The sequence below is a fragment of the Cupressus sempervirens genome, chromosome 7, assembly GCF_028749045.1.
Source record: "Cupressus sempervirens isolate cs-2001-9-10 chromosome 7, ASM2874904v1, whole genome shotgun sequence".
Lineage (NCBI taxonomy): Eukaryota > Viridiplantae > Streptophyta > Pinopsida > Cupressales > Cupressaceae > Cupressus > Cupressus sempervirens.
The window spans coordinates 130,924,815-130,943,859 of NC_143124.1; the positions used below are offsets into that span (position 1 = coordinate 130,924,815).

A 19,045-nucleotide genomic window follows, 5' to 3' on the forward strand; every position below is an offset into this window, starting at 1 on the left:
TCCAATGTTCTTAAACAATATACAAGTGTCCTTTTGTAATTAGATTTTAGTTTAGCTCAATCATCCACTATAAATGAGGTACATCAACATTCAATATTAATCCATAATGCAATAAAAGTAAATGAAACCACATATCATACATGATACAACATCACAAAAGATATAAACATCCATCATAAAAGATAACCATATATCACAAACATAAATAACTAAGTGTACGGTTCCTCCCAACCGTAAATAGCATCATTGGACCATCGTGGATCCTAGCCATCCCTCCATGCGTAACATTCCAAAGCACTGAAGAGATGATCGGTATTATCATAGTATGAATGTAACTCCTAAAACATCATACTAACATGAAAAGTAAAGCATAACATATCATCAACTAACATATGCAAATCATCAATGTAAGGAACTTACCAGCAAATACATCCATCACAAGATATATCATCTATCATAATGATCCAAGAACAGAATGAAGATAAATACCAACCAAGAATACTCCAGCCATGGTGTCTCAGACGGGTCTCAAATGATAAGAGTGGAAAAACACTACCACCCAACCACGTGGATCCTAAGCGGTCCACTCCCACCGTGCTGAGGAGATAATCTCAAGTTTCAAGTAGGCTATCAAAACCACAAAGCATAAATCTCTATAAATTTAAGAAACCTAAAATTATACTAACTCAAAGGTTCCATCACACAAAATTGACATCTAATTCTCAGAGGCACAACAATGACATGTAAGAAACCTACTCTACAAGCGGGAGAGTGTCATCGCATTTATCATGTACAAGTTACCCTGGCAGTTAGCTAAACTCCACGGGTCCATACTGATCTCATTCAACCACTAGTATCCTCTCATACTGACGAGGCATACTATGGAATGCATGGTCGCAACCATGCATTCTCACTACTCCCATCCTAGCCTGTACAAGCACTCAAGGCATGGGCGAGAACTAAAACAATTATTTTTTTAGGTTCATTTAATCCCCATTTAGTGTGTAAATGTTATCACTTATTAACCAAACTTACAATGAGTTACCCTGGCAGCCAGTTAGGGCCTCGACCCCCATTGCAAGCCACTTTCCGACACTATAAGTAGATTACCTACCCTAAGCTCATGGAATCATAATTCACCACAGTCCTGTACAAGCGACTGTAAAGAAAATCCAAAAGATAATCCATAAAAAGAATCATCAAATATCCATGATAAAAGCATCAAATATCCACAATAAGAATCTTCAAATATTCATAATAAGAATCATCGAATCTCTAAGATAAGAATCATCAAATCTCCATGAGCATCTAGAAAAGCATCCATAGAAAATCATGACCACAACAGTTCTCTATTGGCAACTGAAGGCATCACTGATAATCATAAGTATCAATTAGTTCTCAATAACCAAAATATATCTCAAGATAAATCACAATATCCATTGGTTCTCCACAAGTAACCAAGAATATCTCAAAATCATACTGATCGAAGACTCCAAAATGGTTGAGTCAAACATGTCACAACATGACATCATCAAGAAATAAATCCACATTTCAATCTCATCATGGAAACTAGAAAATAATCCAAGGATAACTGATCGATGACTCAAAAATGATTAGCTCAAGTGGCTCATACACATACATCTCAGCTTCACACATGAAGACTGATGAACAAATACAAACATTTCATAGAGCATACGATCACATAATCATGGTTGGGCTTATAAAGATCGAGATCAAATAAGATCAACATGTCATCACATCTCATAACCCCCGAGCCTCTAGTAACAACCTAGGACTGGTCAACACTAGTCAACCCAAAACCCAAAACAAGAAGCATATAGAATACACGATGCAAACACATGTTTTGGTTTACTAAGTTCACATACTTGAATAATGTGTAGAGATTTCCAGTTTTCTATTTGCAAGTATACTTTCAAGTGTCTTAAGTTTCATCATTTGACCTACAAGTCAACTCATTTGTTCTCCGATAGCATTATCCTTCCATTATTAAGTATTACATTCTAAGAATAACTCAAAGATATATGTTCACTAAACTGATCATCATTGACTTTTAATTAAATTGTTCACTTTATTTGATCAAGATCCATATTCTAATCAACTCTTCTTTAATGTTACTTCAAATTTCAACATAAATCAAGGATCATTATTTGTTAAATTATAAAAGAACCAATTATCAATCTTCGAATAAGAAGAATATAATTTTATTAAAGTGACCAATTAATATAGAAACACAATCCATGATCCATTAACATTTAAATGGTTAAAACTTAATTAAGTATCTCTAACACTTAAGCCTCTTAATCATTATAATAATTAAATTGTCACTAATAACCGTTAAAATATCTAAGTCATTATTCAAGTCATTAGAATAAGACTTATCAACTTCGATGTAATTGCTTTGCAACTTTGCTAAAAGAATCATATCAATTAAAAAATTTATTATATAACTTAATTAATTAAATCTCATTAAATCAAATTAATTGATTTAATTAATAATTACATAACCATATCAATGACCTAATGAATAACTAGCCATAATGTGTAAGTTAAAGGTCAACCATAATCCAATACATAAATATTCATACTCATAGTTCAATAATAATAACTTGTTAATATTTAATAACAAGCTATATTGGGAGTCTTATTAACAAATTTATAATGATTACCTTCTTCATTCTTTTTATGAATACTAATGTTTTCTTAACAAACTCGTATTAATGATAATCATTTCAATTAAGACTATATCGCACAACTTCATTATTAATAACATAGTTATATCATCAACTCATTGAATATCCATTAAAAATCAACTATACTCCAAATCCAAAACTTCAATCATTAAATAATCTCCACTAAATTAACTCTAATCAAATTTATTGATAACTATTTAAACCATTATTTATTAATAGTTTGTTAGACCCAACAAACATTAATAAATAATAAACTCATCAAAACTATAAATAATCGATCTAGAGAATCCCTCCATAAACTTCATTAGTTAACTAACTCTTAACACCATTAAAGTATATCAATAATTTATTTAACAATAACATAACTATTCAAATCATGGTAATGTTAAATGTTATAATCTAACAATGACTTCTTGTCAATTTAATAATATTTAATTAAATCTTAATTCAATATTAATTAAAATCTTTTTAATTTAAAATCACCTTCATTAAACAACTCTAAATTATTTAATATATATTAAATAGTATTTAATATACATTAAATAAATACTGAAAGACAACCATTTTCTAATCCCTTAATATTCAAATTAAATGAATTCAATATCCCCTTCCATCAATTCTATCGTTTTCATTCAAAATCTCCATTATTAATATCTCAACTAAATACCTCCTATGTTGGTTGATAAATAGATTAATTATACTTCTTCTACTATTAACTAATCTTAATTAAATTAGATTAGTTAATAAATCATATATAACTAATGCATAAAAATAAGATTCTACTAAGGAAAGATTGCAATAATATCTTTAGTTCATTCCATGCTTTGATATATTATTTTTGTGAAATTTAAGCATAAAGAACTCTTGGTTATGAGAAATGGAGAAATATCTATCCTTGAATAAAATAGTCTCAGTACGACAGCCATATCTCCGTAATGAACCATTGGATCAGGCTGAAATTGAAATATGTTGGAGAGGGCCAAGTTGCCCCAATTCTGACTGGAGCGATTGAATAAATTCGATCACAATAAAAAGTAATGAATGACTGAGTTTGGGTCTAACCAAGGGCAGCGACGGGACAATTTGTGATGAATTAAGAATTTCCTCTTAAAATAATTGTTTTCTAAATTTAACCATAAAAGGGTTTATTCATATGCATCTAAAAATATAATTGATAGAAAGATTACATCTAATCATTCAAATTTTCACCATAAAATTTCTATTTTAATTTCAAATCTTGTCTTTCTAATTTAATATAAATTCAAACCCAAATCTGATTCATATCTAATTATTTCTCCTTAATTGGATCTAGAGTTTTATTATTATTTTCTTCTGAACAAAATAGTATATCTAGATTCCAATTTCAAATTCTAGATTCAATCATAGAGAGTATTTAGACACATATAAAATCCATAGAAAATATTTTTTTTTTTTCTATCATTCGCAATTCCTCCAAGATCCGAGCCAACCGAATCCTCCGAGTGATTAGAAGTGCTAGAAGAAGCATGGAAGCATAAAGAAGCATATGAGCATGTAAAAATATATGAACATGTAGAAACATATGAGCATGAAGGAGCATATGAGCATGAAGAAGAATATGAGCATGTAAGATTGAAGCTTCTATTTTTAGCTTTAAGCTTGTAGTTTGTAGCTTCCATTAAATTTGTCCAAACACACTAGGAGAGCCTCTATTTAAAGGCCTCTAAGATGCATCTAGAGTGTCTCTAGAAACAACTAGTAGATAAGTATGACAACCAAGCATGGGTCTTTTCCAACCTTCTCGGTGAGTCTTAAGGTTGTAGACACCATTTGCTCAAATAAAATGCTAACTCCTAAGTGTAGACAACTTGTGCATTCTTAGAGTGCAAACTCTTATGTTGTCTACATGACAACTTTCGAGAATTTTCCAACTCCTATTTGAGCAAATATTAAAATAATGCACATTAATTAATTTAATATTTATTTTTACTCTTTCCAATTTAATTTATTTATTTATTAAATCTGATGCACTAACTTTAATAATTCCACTTTTCAATCTTAATATATTTATATTTTAATCACATGAAATCTAGAATCGTTTAATAATTTTAAACATATTTTTCACTTTTAAATTTTATTTTCCAAAACCTAGTTGCTAAAATATTTATTAGCTTTAATAATAATATTATTTAGTCATTTATTTAAAAATTAACTCCAATATATATTATTATTAAAATAAATATTGTCACATTCCAAATTTAAACTTTTAACTTTTATTTTCAAATTTAATTATTTTATTTAATTAATTTTCTCAATAAAATAAAATAAATATTAAAATACCATATTAATTTTCTATTAAATTAAACCATTAATTAAATCTTTTAATTAGGTTTAATTAATATAAAATACATCAAATACTCACAAGGTAAAAATATGAAAACCCATCATAGCCAAAATACATACAAAATCAAACCAAGGGTTTAAATCATGAATTACGTCATCTAACGCATTTAGAAGGTACTGAACTTGGATACTTGTCCTAATTTTCCAATTAGAACAAATGGCTTAAAGGGTTGAGATTTGGACTTGAAAATTTATCTCCGCTTTCTTATCATTGAGATGATATGATAGGGTATGCTCATCCTAGCAATTCAGGGAAGTCAATACCTGGTACCTGCAACTTGCATAAAAACTATGCATGTACAAACATAATATATATACTAAACTAAACAGACAATGGCAGGAAGTGGTGCATCGTGTAGATCCCGACTAGTAGGTGACTACGACTCCTTTCCTTAACCACATTAGACACATCATACAAAATCAAACACACAAAGCAAACATGCACACCATACACATGCAAGTATCAGGTAAGTATCCATAAGAAAACACATATGGTAAATCATCTTACTAATCATCATTAATAACTGAAAGCAATATAATAATCATCATCAATAATTGCGAACACCAAAAATAATCATCATACATACATGAAATGTAGAGTCTAAGTAATCTCATCACATAATAAACTGTATCCATAGCACAATATATGATAATCTCATAACAATGCTGCTAACCATCAGCATAAAACTAGCACTAAAGAGCTCGACAATGACAGCAAAATTGCAACCTAGGGGCGATGTTATCAAACAATCAGAAATTAAGTGAATAAATATGAATATTAAATTAATAAGTGTAGATATCAAGTCAACAACTCCTATCACAATCATTGGAACCCATTGAAGTATTGGGTCATTTCCCCTAGCCATTATGGATAAGCATGTGACTCCTCCATAACTTAAACATTCAAACATAAGTTTGATATGGGGTTGGGTATGTTTAATACTTGTTTGCTAAAATAATGATGGTTTTTTGGTGTCATTTCCCTTGAGTGAACTAAATCCTGTGGAACATAGATAGGGACAAGATTTCAAATTAGTTGTGTCTAATTAAAAAGTTTCACTTTTTGGTCAACAAAAAACATTTTTAACCCATCTTATGCTATAGACACAAACAATATTTCTATTTGAAATATTTACAAAATGCTCAAAAATAGTTTTTTCCCTTCTCTTCAATATATTATCCAAGTATATCTTCCTATTGGGATAACCATTGCACTTCATTGGAGTGCAATCGCTAGTTTTTCATTATTGGAAAAATCAATACCTATCAAATTAGATCTCACAAAAATAACTATATAATTTACAAAAATATCTAAATAAACAAACAAGACTAATAACTAAACATGTAATTTGATATTCAATAAATTTAAAGATGGAGAAATTAAAGCCTAAAAATATGGGTGTAATGTATTTTACATTTTTCAAATAAATTGAGCTCCTACATGTGTGAGGTACACATACACTCAACCTAATCAAATAACTAATAAGTCTTTGGAGAGAAAGTAGTGAATAAGTCTACAATTTTAGTGTCAATTAGGGTTTTTTTAATCGGTATGTACAAGTCATGTAATAACAAAGATTCTATGAATAATGAGTGAAAATGGATGATCTGCATCCTACATTGATTTTGTAGGCCAGACAACTCATTAGTCACCCATATTCCAATGGTCACTTCTGGATTCTAGGTGAAGATTTTAAAATGACACTTTTAGACCACCTCACACTCTACAAGGTCTACAAAGAGCTCCATAAATGTAGAAAACCTGAAAATTTAGCTTTAGGCTCTTCACTCACCTATGGAGCTTCACCCAAAAAATGATAAATTTTGACGTATGAATTAGGAGCATTAGATTCCCAAAGTTAGCATAGGAGACTACTAGATCATTTTCCCTATTACTATGAAAAAAATGAGAAATCTACAATCAATTAGAATATTGATTCTTTATATTAATTAGTCTTAATTAAAAAAATTACTTTTACAATATAGAAAGAGCTATTAAAATTAATTGTATCAACAACACAGGCTTCTTCTCCAAACCCTCAAAGAGAATAATGTTTTGTTTTTCATTTTACTCATTCTGGTGCATGTCAAGTTGTATCATGTCCCTTTCCAACTAATATTTCAAATTAAATATCTCGCCTTCGAACAGTAGGCCCATGGCTGTCCATCTTGGTTTGACCTACAGTTAATTAAACCTTTGTAGTCAAGAATTATCCTGCAATGCGACAGTGGTAAAGAATTTGTCTTTGTCCACTATTTTACTGGGAGAAAGATGGATGACTACAGTCGATAAGATTGCAAATTTCTCGACAAGTGTGATGTGAGACGACATGGTGAATAGTCTTGATAAGACTTCTGCTTTCCAATTTTCCCCAACTTGTTGACTACATTGGCACTGACAATTATGATGTGAAATAGGTGGATGAGTACAGTTTGTTTGATTTTTGTTTTTCTCTTCATACATTGAATCTTCCCTCCATGACTTTTACCGGATGAGGACTATTGATAAGACTTTTGATTCCCCTTACATCCATGGTTCCACCTTTCCCCAACTTTCAAAATCCTTCCTCTAAAACTTTCCAGTGAGCATTCTTGTGCAGAGTTGAACTGCAATCTTTTCTCCATGTCGGTAGGTAAGATAATTATCTTTAATTATTATTATTTTATTAGAAATGGTTCACCAATTAGAGTTGGACTAGGGGAGATGATCTAATAGTGGCCCACATTCTAATGACTACTATGTCTATTATTAGTGAAAAAGGCAGGGAACTAACGTTTTGTTTTCAACCCCTAATTTCTTTTTTCTTGGTAATAGCCTATCATATTGCAAAGTTTGAGGAATTATATTAAAAAAAAATTTATTATATGCTAATTATAAATTTATGATTTGTTAACACTATTTTGCTGAGGTTTTATTCATTTTATGAATATTGTTATTGAGCAAAAATCAACATCTGTAGATAGAGTTGACAAGATTGTAATTCGGTGGCAGCAAGTTCGATTATTAATGCAGCTGATTTATTGCAGATTAATTCCAAGTACCTTACCAGCTATTTATGTCATCTCCTCAGCTACACTGATATATTTCTGGATTTGATTGTGTAAAGATTTTTACCATCAAATCTTTACACAATCAAATCCAGAAATATATCAGTGTAATTGCTATGGATTGTGGAAATTTAATCTCTTTAATCTCCTCAGCTGTCAAATCGTAATCAATCCACAGCATTGAAGAATAAATTTAAAGACACATCTTGTTGAAGATCTTAATATTGGATTTTGTGTCGAATTGCCCTCGTACTCAACAAGCCATTTGAAGATTTCGCACGCAATGTGGCTAATTAAAAATGATAAAATAAATTATTTAATTTGTCTTCTTTGTCTACCAAGTGTGCTTGGCTTTCAATGCAAAGGGACACGACGTCAGAGTTAGATTTAAAGGGTTAGATTTAAGCTCTTCACTCACCTATGGCACTTCATTGAAAAGAATTGACAGATTTTAACATCTGGATTAGAAGTCTTAGTTGCTCAAAGTTAGCTTGGGTAGCTACTTGGTTGTCTCCCCTAGCTCTATAGTCCCTCTCTCTTGGGGAAAATAGAATATGAATTTGAGTTTGGTAGAAAATAGAAGATGTTATATGTTTATAACTTCATGTGTGAACATGTTACATGTTTGAAAAGTTTACATTAAGGTTATAGTAAAGCAAGCTTCTAGAACACACACTGCTTTTGTGCTATTTGTGGAAAGTTATAATGAAATTGAATTCGTAACCATCATGGTGTGCTTCATGTTTTTGTTGTATCTTCTTATATGTTCCTATTTTTCCTCTCTTTTTTTGTTCATTAATTTATTTCTTCTTTTATTTTGCCCTGCACTTAACTCATCTTAAAGATTATTGACAACTTTAACATGAACTAATCCACCCGTGCTAGAAAATGATAGTGAGAATTCTAGAAGATATAGTTATAATTGAAGATATAGTGAGAATTCTTCAAGATGTATTTATAATCACACTTTCACATGATGGTCTAATAGATGTCATGGTTTGGTCTGGGACAGATATTTGAAAGCGGCAATACACAAAATTTCATCCCTTTCCAGCTTACAGGTTAACAATGTTAAGTATGTATTGTTTCTCTTTCTCCTCGATAGTCAAGTTCTGTATTCCATATATGTTGAGAAAAGTGATCCATGAGGAACTGATAATTTTTTTAATTCTATATATTCTTTAATATTTATCTGCTCATGCAAGAGGAACTAAAAAAATTGTATCAGTTTGCATTGTTTATGATAGAGTGAATATCTGCGTAGAAGGAGTTTGTAGCATTGGAGAACACGCAATATATTCATTTTAAATGATTGTAATGTAATTTTAATTAGTGTGTGGAAATAATTTTTTTTGTGTGTGCTGTATTATACTCTCTATTCTTTACCTCTTTTCAGATTCTACAATATATAGGTTCTACTTAATTTGTGTTGTGTATTTTGTTTTGATTTTTATTTTTCGCCCATAATGTTTAGGGATGAGGCTGAAGTTTTGAAGAACATTCTGAATAGAGCATTGGGATTAATGAAAATAGATCCCATACATGTAGTCGAATATCCACTTGGTTTGGATGAACTAGTACAAGGCCTCGTCGAATTAGTCACAAGTGAAGAAGAAAGTGAAAAACTCATGGGGATCGTGGGCATGGGTGGCATTGGGAAATCCACTTTGGCCAAAGAGCTCTTCAACAGAAACTTTCGCTCATTTTAGAAATGTAGTTTTGTTCCCGACGTGCAGGATGCGGCATCCAAAAATGCTCTGCCTGAGAAGTAGAAAAAGCTTCTTACAGACCTTGGTGTTGAAAATTTGTCATTAGACGGTGTCGACGAAGGCAAAGTGGTACTCACAAATCATTTGAGCTCTGTTCGGGCCCTCATTGTTTTGGATGACGTGGATCACATCGATCAGTTGTATGCTCTTTTGCCAAATAAACACAACCTCGGATCCCAGTCCCAGAAAAGGGATGTTCTTAAATCGATGGGTATCTCAAACATTTACGAAGTGCCAAGACTTGAGAGCTCAGTAGCGAAGAATTTATTCTACAGGCATGCTTTCCAGAAGTCTTCTCCACCCACTAGATTTGACACTTTGGTCGACAAATTCATCCAAGTTTGCGATGGTCTGCCTTTATCTCTGAAGGTATTAGGGGGACAACTACATGGTGAGAATTCAATTGCTTACTGGGAATCCCAATTAGATAAAATCTCAAGAATATTGCCTAGCGACATCACGAAAGGGCTACATGTTAGCTATGATGCTCTGGATAAAGAAGATAGAGAGATGTTCTTGGATGTGGCTTGTTTTCTCATCGGCGAGTGCAAAAGCACAGCTATAGCACTGTGGGATGGATCGGGTTGGAGTGGCCTACACGGTTTACAAACACTTGTAAATAAGTGTCTTGTGGAGCCGCTTTCCGAGAAACATAACACCTTCAATGAGAAGAAGATACAGATGCACGAGCATCTGAGGGACATGGGAAGAGAGATGGCAAGTGAGCACTCATCATATCGGCTTTGGCGTCCAGAGCAGATTGATAATATATTGCATTTCTAGGTAAATGTATTATTGGCTCCCCTTTAATTATTTCTTAGTGAAATCATAAAAATAATAGTTTGTTGTTTTGTCTGCCTTTGCTTGTGGCAGAGTTGACTGAAATAGCTTGTATTCTGGTATTTTTCATTCAGAAAGAAATACAAATTAGAGGGATACATCCTCCAGCTACTTTTGTGGCCTTCAAAGAGTACGCTCATCAGCTAATATGAACCTCAAGAAAACTAAATATACTTCATGTGCAAAGCAATAAGTTCATGGAAGAGTTTGCATATTTATCAGAGCATCTTGTTTGGCTTCGCTGGCATACCCGTTCATTAAGAAATCTTCCATCTTGGCTTCCATTAAGACATTTAAGTGTTTTAGAGCTTGATGATGCTAATGACTTGGAGGAGTTGTGGCAGGTCAATGTGGATGTAAGTAGTTTGAATCCGTGGTTTTTGTGTAACAACTTTTTGATAGTTTATATTTTTCTCAATTGAATTCAGTAGAATAATGAACTAAATTGAGTATAATGATGTTTGCGTGCAGCCTCCTCTGCAATTGAGAAAGCTTATCGTACGTTTCTCTTTCAAATTGCAATGGCTTCCAACCTCAATAAGATGTCTTCAAAATCTTAAAATGCTTTCCCTTTGTTTTAGTGGTAGCAGTTTGCTAGAAGCGTTCTATGGCCTGCATTCGCTGAAGTATTTATATTTATACTATCCAAAGTTATCTTCACTGCCAGCTGGTTTTGGCAATTTAAAAGATTTGAAGTATTTAATGCTGTCTTGCCCACAGTTAAGCATTTTCCCAGATTCTTTCCAGCAGCTGATAAAGATGAAACATCTGCGATTATCCAGATGTGAAACGCTCTCCTCACTGCCTAATGGCTTTGGGAATTTAGTAAGATTGAAGTATTTAAGTCTAACGTTTTGCTAGCAGTTGAGCACTTTACCAAATTCTTTCAAGCAGTTGACACACTTGGAAGATCTAGAGATTCCATTCTCCTCAACTACTAATGGTTTGAACTTGCTACCTATTAGTTTTGGTAATTTAAATAGATTGAAGCGAATAAGTCTAATTTGGTGCAGCCAGTTGATCATGTTGCCGGACTGTTTTGGGCAGCTGATACACCTAGGATATCTGGATTTATCAGGTTGTAAAATGTTATCCTCACTGCCTGAGGGTTTTGACAATTTAAATAGATTGAAGCACACAAATTTGGGACTGTGCAAGCAGTTGAGAACTTTGCCAGATTCATTCAAGACGCTGATACACCTGGAGCATCTAAATTTACAAGGTTGTGCCAAGCTTAAACTAAACTTAGATGTATTTGAAGGCATCAGAAAGCTCAAGTACTTGGTATTCAACGGTTGTGAAGAATTAGAAGATTTGCCTAATCAAATTAAGAATCAGGCATCTTTGACAAAATTAGATCTAATGGGTTGCATTAAGTTGAGAAGCTCACCAAGTAACATTGGTCAACTGGTGAACTTATGGTCGCTCAAAATTGAGAGCAAGGTGATGAAAGGCTTGCAGACTACTCTTGTTCGCTTTCCCTCGTTGAAAAAGATTGAAATTGTAAGTTCTGAAGGTACAATGGAATTTTGTGCTGAGGAAGAAGACTGCAAACCAGTCTCCGTGCTATCAATTTCCAGTGACTGTTGGCCCAACCTCCAAAATTTGGAGGTCAGGGACAATAGCATCGTTCAAAAAGACAAGTTTCCTAAAAATCACCATTTAATCGAGATAGAGAGACTGCCAATGACCCTGCAAACGCTGTCAATATACCATTGCGAAGTGCTGAAGAACATCAACTATCTTAGTGGTCTCGTACGCCTTGAGAAGCTGCTAATACAATATTGTGTGCAGTTTGAAGAGCTGTCAAGCTTTCCTGATTTGGCTTCGCTGGAATACTTTAGATTGATAGAATGCCCCAAAGTTAAGAAAATAGAAGGCCTACAACACTGCAAGTCATTGAAGCATCTATGTCTTCGATAGACCCACTGGAAGGAATCCGTTATACAAAGTTTGGAGAAAGTGGAAGGATTGGAAGTAGTGGAGTTCGTATGTGACACCATATCAGCTCTCAAGTCTTGTATTCAATCTATAAATATCAAGGTAATGAAAACTTTCACAAATTTAGAGTTTTATGAATTTATATAAATGTTCGTGTTAATTACTTGCAAAACTTACTATTTGTAGGGAAGGCCGGGAGAAATATTTATACAAGGTAGTGTTAGCTTGATGATGCTAATGACTTGGAGGAGTTGTGGCAGGTCAATATGGATGTAAGTAGTTTGAATCCGTGGTTTTTATGTAACAGCTTTTTGATAGTTTATATTTTTCTCAATTGAATTCAGTAGAATAATGAACTGAATTGAGTATAATGATGTTTGCATGCATCCTCCTCTACAATTGAGAAAGCTTATCGTATGTTTCTCTTTCAAATTGCAATGGCTTCCAACCTCGATAGGACGTCTTCAAAATCTTAAAATGCTTTCCCTTTGTTTTAGTGGTAGCAGTTTGCCAGAAGAGTTCTGTGGCCTGCATTCGCTGAAGTATTTATATTTATACTGTCCAAAGTTATCTTCACTGCCAGCTGGTTTTGGCAATTTAAAACATTTCAAGTATTTAATGCTGTCTTGTCCACAGTTGAGCACTTTGCCAGATTCTTTCCAGTAGCTGATAAAGATGAAACATCTGCAATTATCAAGATGTGAAACACTCTCCTCACTGCCTAATGGCTTTGGGAATTTAGTAAGATTGAAGTATTTAAGTCTAACGTTTTGCGATTAGTTGAGCACTTTACCAGATTCGTTCAAGCAGTTGACACACTTGGAAGATCTAGAGATTCTATTCTCCTCAAATACTAACAGTTTGTCCTCGCTACCTATTGGTTTTGGTAATTTAAATAGATTGAAGCGCATAAGTCTAATTTGGTGCAGCCAATTGAGCACATTGCCAGACTCTTTCGGGCAGCTGATACACCTAGGATATCTATATTTATTAGGTTGTGAAATGTTATCCTCAGTGCTTGAGGGTTTTGACAATTTAAACAAATTGAAGCACATAAATCTGGGACTGTGCAAGCAGTTGAGAACTTTTCCAGATTCATTCAAGAGGCTGATACACCTGGAGCATCTAAATTTACAAGGTTGTGCCAAGCTTAAACTAAACTTAGATGTATTTGAAGGCATTAGAAAGCTCAAGTACTTGGGATTCAGCGGTTGTGAAGAATTAGAAGATTTGCCTAATCATATTAAGAATCAGGCATCATTGACAAAATTAGATCTAACGGGTTGCATTAAGTTGAGAATCTCACCAAGTAACATTGGTCAACTGGTCAACTTATGGTCGCTCAAAATTGAGAGCCGGGTGATGAAAGGCTTGCAGACTTCTCTTGTTCGCTTTCCCTCGTTGAAAAAGATTGAAATTGTAAGTTCTAAAGGTACAATGGAATTTGGCGCTGAGGAAGAAGACTGCAAACCAGTCTCCGTCATATCAATTTCCAGTGACTGTTGGCCCAACCTCCAAAATTTGGAGGTCGGGGACAATAGCATCATTCAAAAAGACAAGTTTCCTAAAAATCACCATTTAATCGAGATAGAGAGACTGCTAGTGACCCTACAAACGCTGTCAATATACCATTGCGAAGTGCTGAAGAACATCAGCTATCTTAGTGGTTTCGTATGCCTTGAGAAGCTGCTAATACAATATTGTCCGCAGTTTGAAGAGTTGTCAAGCTTTGCTGATTTGGCTTTGCTGGAATACTTTAGACAGATAGAATGCCCCAAAGTTAAGAAAATAGAAGGCTTGCAACACTGCAATTCATTGAAGAATCTATGTCTTCGACAGACCCGCTCGAAGGAGTCTGTTATACAAATTTTGGAGAAAGTTGAAGGATTGGAAGCGGTGGAGTTCGTATGCGACACCATATCAGCTTTCAAGTCTTGTATTCAATCTATAAATATCAATGTAATGAAAACTTTCACAAATTCAGAGTTTTCAAAATTTATATAAATGTTCGTGTTAATTACTTGCAAAAATTACTATTTGCAGGGAAGGCCAGGAGAAATATTTATACAAGGTAGCGTTAGCTATGTCATGGAGCCCATTCTGAACTCCTCGGAGTTTCTTGATCTTACGGTCAGGAAGGCCAAGCTGCTGGGCTATGTACGCGAGACTAATTATTTTTGCTATAGGGAGGGAAAGGAGCTGAAAGGGGAGGAGAGGAAAGTGGTACAAATATACTTGCACCTCGAAAATGGTGGAGATATAGTGGTCGTCACACCGGAAGGAATCAGGATAGAGAAGGAGGTGCTAGTTGAGGGAAGCAGAAAAAGAGTCGTGGAGGCTTTTAAGAAATTATTAGCACTTCTGGAATAGTTTACTCTGTCTAATGTGCTGATCAGTCTGGCTTCAGGCTAATAATGTATAGGGTAAGCCTCAATTGGAATTAGCGAGAAGGGTAGTTAGGGTAGATTAATTGGAGTTTGTTTTAAAATTAATTTTTTGATAGATTGAACTATATATATATATATATATAAAACATTTTATAGTGAGAGATTTATGGTTTTAATGCTTTATTAAGTGCACAATTATTTACTTTATTGAAAATTGAATTACTTTATTAACTTATATTATACTTTCATGATTTTGATTGTAGACTTTTTTTTTCAGATTTTATTTTTCTTATCTATTTGGATGTTTCTTATATTTTTTTCTATTAGTTTTTCTTCACAAGAGATACAATGCGTTGAAGTTCTTGCCTGAAGTTAGTTGAAGAAAAGTAGAGCTATATCATAACCAAGTATAATAGGTCTTGAGTTTGAGAAAATAGAGTAGACCAATAGCAAGGAAAATATAGGGCTTGAGATGGAGAAAATAGGTCAAAAAGGTAGGAACTAATGTTTTGTTTTCACCTGCTAATTTCTTTTTTCTTGGTAATAGCCTATCATATTGCAAATTTTGAGGAATTATATTAAAAAAAAAATATTATGATATTGCTAATTATAAATTTATGATTGGCTAATACTATTATGCTGAGGTTTTATTCATTTTATGAATATTATTATTGAGAAAAAATCAACATCTGTAGACAGAGCTGACAAGATTGTAATTTGGTGGCAATAGGTTCGATTATTAATGTAGTTGATTTATTGGAGATTATTTCCAAGTACCTTACCAGCTATTTATGTCATCTCCTTAGCTGTCAAATCGTAATCAATCCACAGCATTGAAGAATAAATTTAAAGACACATCTTGTTGAAGATCTTAATATTGGATTTTGTGTCGAATTGCCCTCATACTCAACAAGCCATTTGAAGATTTCACATGCAATGTGGCTAATTAAAAATGATAAAATAAATTATTTTATTTGTCTTCTCTGTCTACCAAGGGTGCCTGGCTTTCAATGCAATGGGACACGACGTCAGAGTAAGGTATGATTTATTGCATAAATGCCAAGCATTTATAGGTCTTTGTGGCTAGTTATTTTATTTTAACTTACTCATCAATATGATCTAAATGTACAACTATTTAACTTTGTGATTAAAATGTTGATTTCCTTGTATCTTGGGTACAAAGGGAAACAATTCTTTAGCTCCACTATAGCTTTGGGAAAACCATGGTATTTGAAGATTCATATGTTCATACATGGGAACGTTTAAACAACAAACGGTATATTTGATACTCTTCAAAAAAAACTTTTCAAAATTTTTTAGAAATTCTATAATTGTTATTTTTTTCAGTTGAAAAAATAATAAAATCTTTTGCAAAATTCAACTCAGCCAATAAAAAAATTCAAATTAAGGAAAAGTTAAAAATAAATATAATTAAAATAAATTCAATTAAATAGTAATTAAATTAATTGCAATAATTGAGTCAAAATTAGAGGAAGTTTTTCAAAACGCACAACTTAATTGCTTTTATAATTTTATTTTTAGTTCAAAATTCAAAGTAACATTTGAATGCAAATATGAATTTATTTTCTTCACAAATCATATTTATATTTATTATTAATTTTTTGAATCTTTCATCATTACATTATCAAAATCAAATTATCAATACACTTATTAATCAATTCACATTATATTTTTAACATTGCTATATTAAATTAATTCATCATTGTTACGTTGATTTTCTCAAAATTACTTAATACCGAATAATTTATCTTAAAAAAATCTCCTCCTTGCACTTATATTTAATACTTTATATTATTAAAAAATTGTAATATATTTCACCTATAACATAAGACGGGGACTTAAACTCTCCTAGAGCTCTTGTTATAGATTCTCTCAATTGTTGTTCACAAAAGTTTGAAAAATGATAGCATATGTACTAATAGTAATCACACAAGTACTAATAGTTTCAACCATTTTTTAGCTTGATTGGTTCATGTGTGCAAAAAGTACTATATTTTTGGTGAGTGCTCATATGGGTATGAACATAATGGGTTATGGTTGAACATTTGAAAATGACACTTTTAGACCACCTCACACTCCACAAGTTCTATAGTGAACTTCGTAAATGTGGAAAATCTAAAGGGTTAGATTTAAGCTCTTCACTCACCTGTGGCGCTTCATTGAAAAAAATTGATAGATTTTAACATATGGATTAGAAGTCTTAGTTGCTCAAAGTTAGCTTGGGTGGCTACTTGGTTGTCTCCCCTAGCTCTATAGTCCCTCTCTTTTGGGGAAAATAGAATATGAATTTGAGTTTGGTAGAAAATAGAAGATGTTATATGTTTATAACTTGGTGTGTGAACATGTTACATGTTTGAAAAGTTTACATTAAGGTTATAGTAAAGCAAGCTTCTAGAACACACACTGTTTTTGTGCTATTTGTGGAAAGTTATAATGAAATTGAATTCATAACCATCATGGTGTGCTTCATGTTTTTGTTGTATCTTCTTATATGTTCCTATTTTTCCTCTCTTTTTTGTTCATTAATTTATTTCTTCTTTTAGTTTGCCCTGCACTTAACACATCTTAAAGATTATTGACAACTTTAACATGAACTAATCCACCCATGCTAGAAAATGATAGTGAGAATTCTAGAAGATATAGTTGTAATTGAAGATATAGTGAGAATTTTTCAAGATTTATTTGTAATCATACATTCACATGATGGTCTGATGGATGTCGTGGTTTGGTTTGGCACATAAATTTAACCCAAAGAATTGGTGTTAAATCCAGAATTCACAAATGCATTTGTAAAAATATTGGACAAAAATTAGTTAAGATTAGCAAAATATGTATCATCATTAGAGTAAATTGAATCACTACTATATTTACATAATCTCAAATGGGATAGATCATAGATGAAAATTTGATTATAAAGAAGAAAAGGAGAAAAGAAAAGTAAGAGTTTTATTGTCACTCTCATTATTATCCTTGACGAGATCAACAAAGAAGGTACATTTGAAGAATAGACAGATATTTTGTACTTAGTAGTGTTGCTTCATTTCCATCCACCACGTGTCTCCAAACCGCGCTTTTCTATTTACTTGAGACATTTTCAATTAACTTTAATTCTCAATTAAGTGAATGCTTGTTTATTATTATGTATTTTGGCTTACTTATTAGCAATCAGCAATTGAAGTTTTTAAATCATATTTGATATACGTATAATTCATTGAAAAGATAAAATAGAAATATATGAGAGCAATTGCAATAAGTAATAATAACATTAAGAAAATTTGTATATTAGTTTAGAAAAAATCAAAATAAATAATATCATTTTTAAATTAATTTTATATTTGTTATTTTATGGATTGGTGAAGATGTATTATATATAAATTTTAGATCTATCTTTCTTAAATGCGTTGATATTTAAATATAGTTATTAAATTACTATTATATTTTATGTTTTAAATCTCTCTTAAACTTTGTTTATCTTTACAACATTTTAATTTTGAAATAACATTTATAAGTAAAACTGATGCTGTAAAAGGTAGGAGAATCCCCAAATCCTAGCCATCAACAATTAACCACATATCATAATATAACAATAACACAGATATTCAGATACACAAAACACCAATTTCTCATAATAGAATCATAACATTACATCCAACATGTCATGTTGTCCAAGTATCAAGCAATTACGATAGTAATTCTGCAAGACTCTTAGACTACAAAATATTTCTAAGATTTGGTTATGCTTTATTTAGAAGATTATGAGTATGATTTTTGACTTGCAAATTTAAAAAATAAAAATAAAAAAATTCCATGATGAACTCTGGAAGTTCAATATTACTGAATATATGTTATATCAATTTATATTTAAATCTTTTTGATTGATTTTGGGGGTGAATATTAAATATTTCCCTATATGAGGTATTTTTCTCTATATGGTATGGGAAACTGT

General features: G+C 32.2%; 1 protein-coding gene across 1 annotated transcript; it reads left to right on the forward strand.

Annotated features, from left to right (window-relative positions):
- Positions 1-9,607: 9,607 nt before the first annotated feature.
- LOC149545857 (disease resistance protein Roq1-like) lies at positions 9,608-10,902 on the forward strand. The gene is made up of 3 exons (XM_089793850.1): positions 9,608-9,788; positions 9,930-10,631; positions 10,784-10,902. The coding sequence occupies exons 1-3, from the start codon at positions 9,608-9,610 to the stop codon at positions 10,900-10,902; spliced, it is 1,002 nt and encodes a 333-aa protein (XP_089649976.1).
- The last annotated feature ends 8,143 nt before the right edge of the window (positions 10,903-19,045 follow it).

Excerpts from the sequence above, each read along its gene's own strand:
- LOC149545857 (XM_089793850.1), top strand. The coding sequence starts at position 9,608 with ATGTTTAGGGATGAGGCTGAAGTTTTGAAGAACATTCTGAATAGAGCA. Across the intron at positions 9,789-9,929 it reads CATGGGGATCGTGGGCATGG|ACCTTGGTGTTGAAAATTTG; the intron begins GTGGCATTGGGA and ends AGCTTCTTACAG. Across the intron at positions 10,632-10,783 it reads CATGGGAAGAGAGATGGCAA|AGTTGACTGAAATAGCTTGT; the intron begins GTGAGCACTCAT and ends TGCTTGTGGCAG.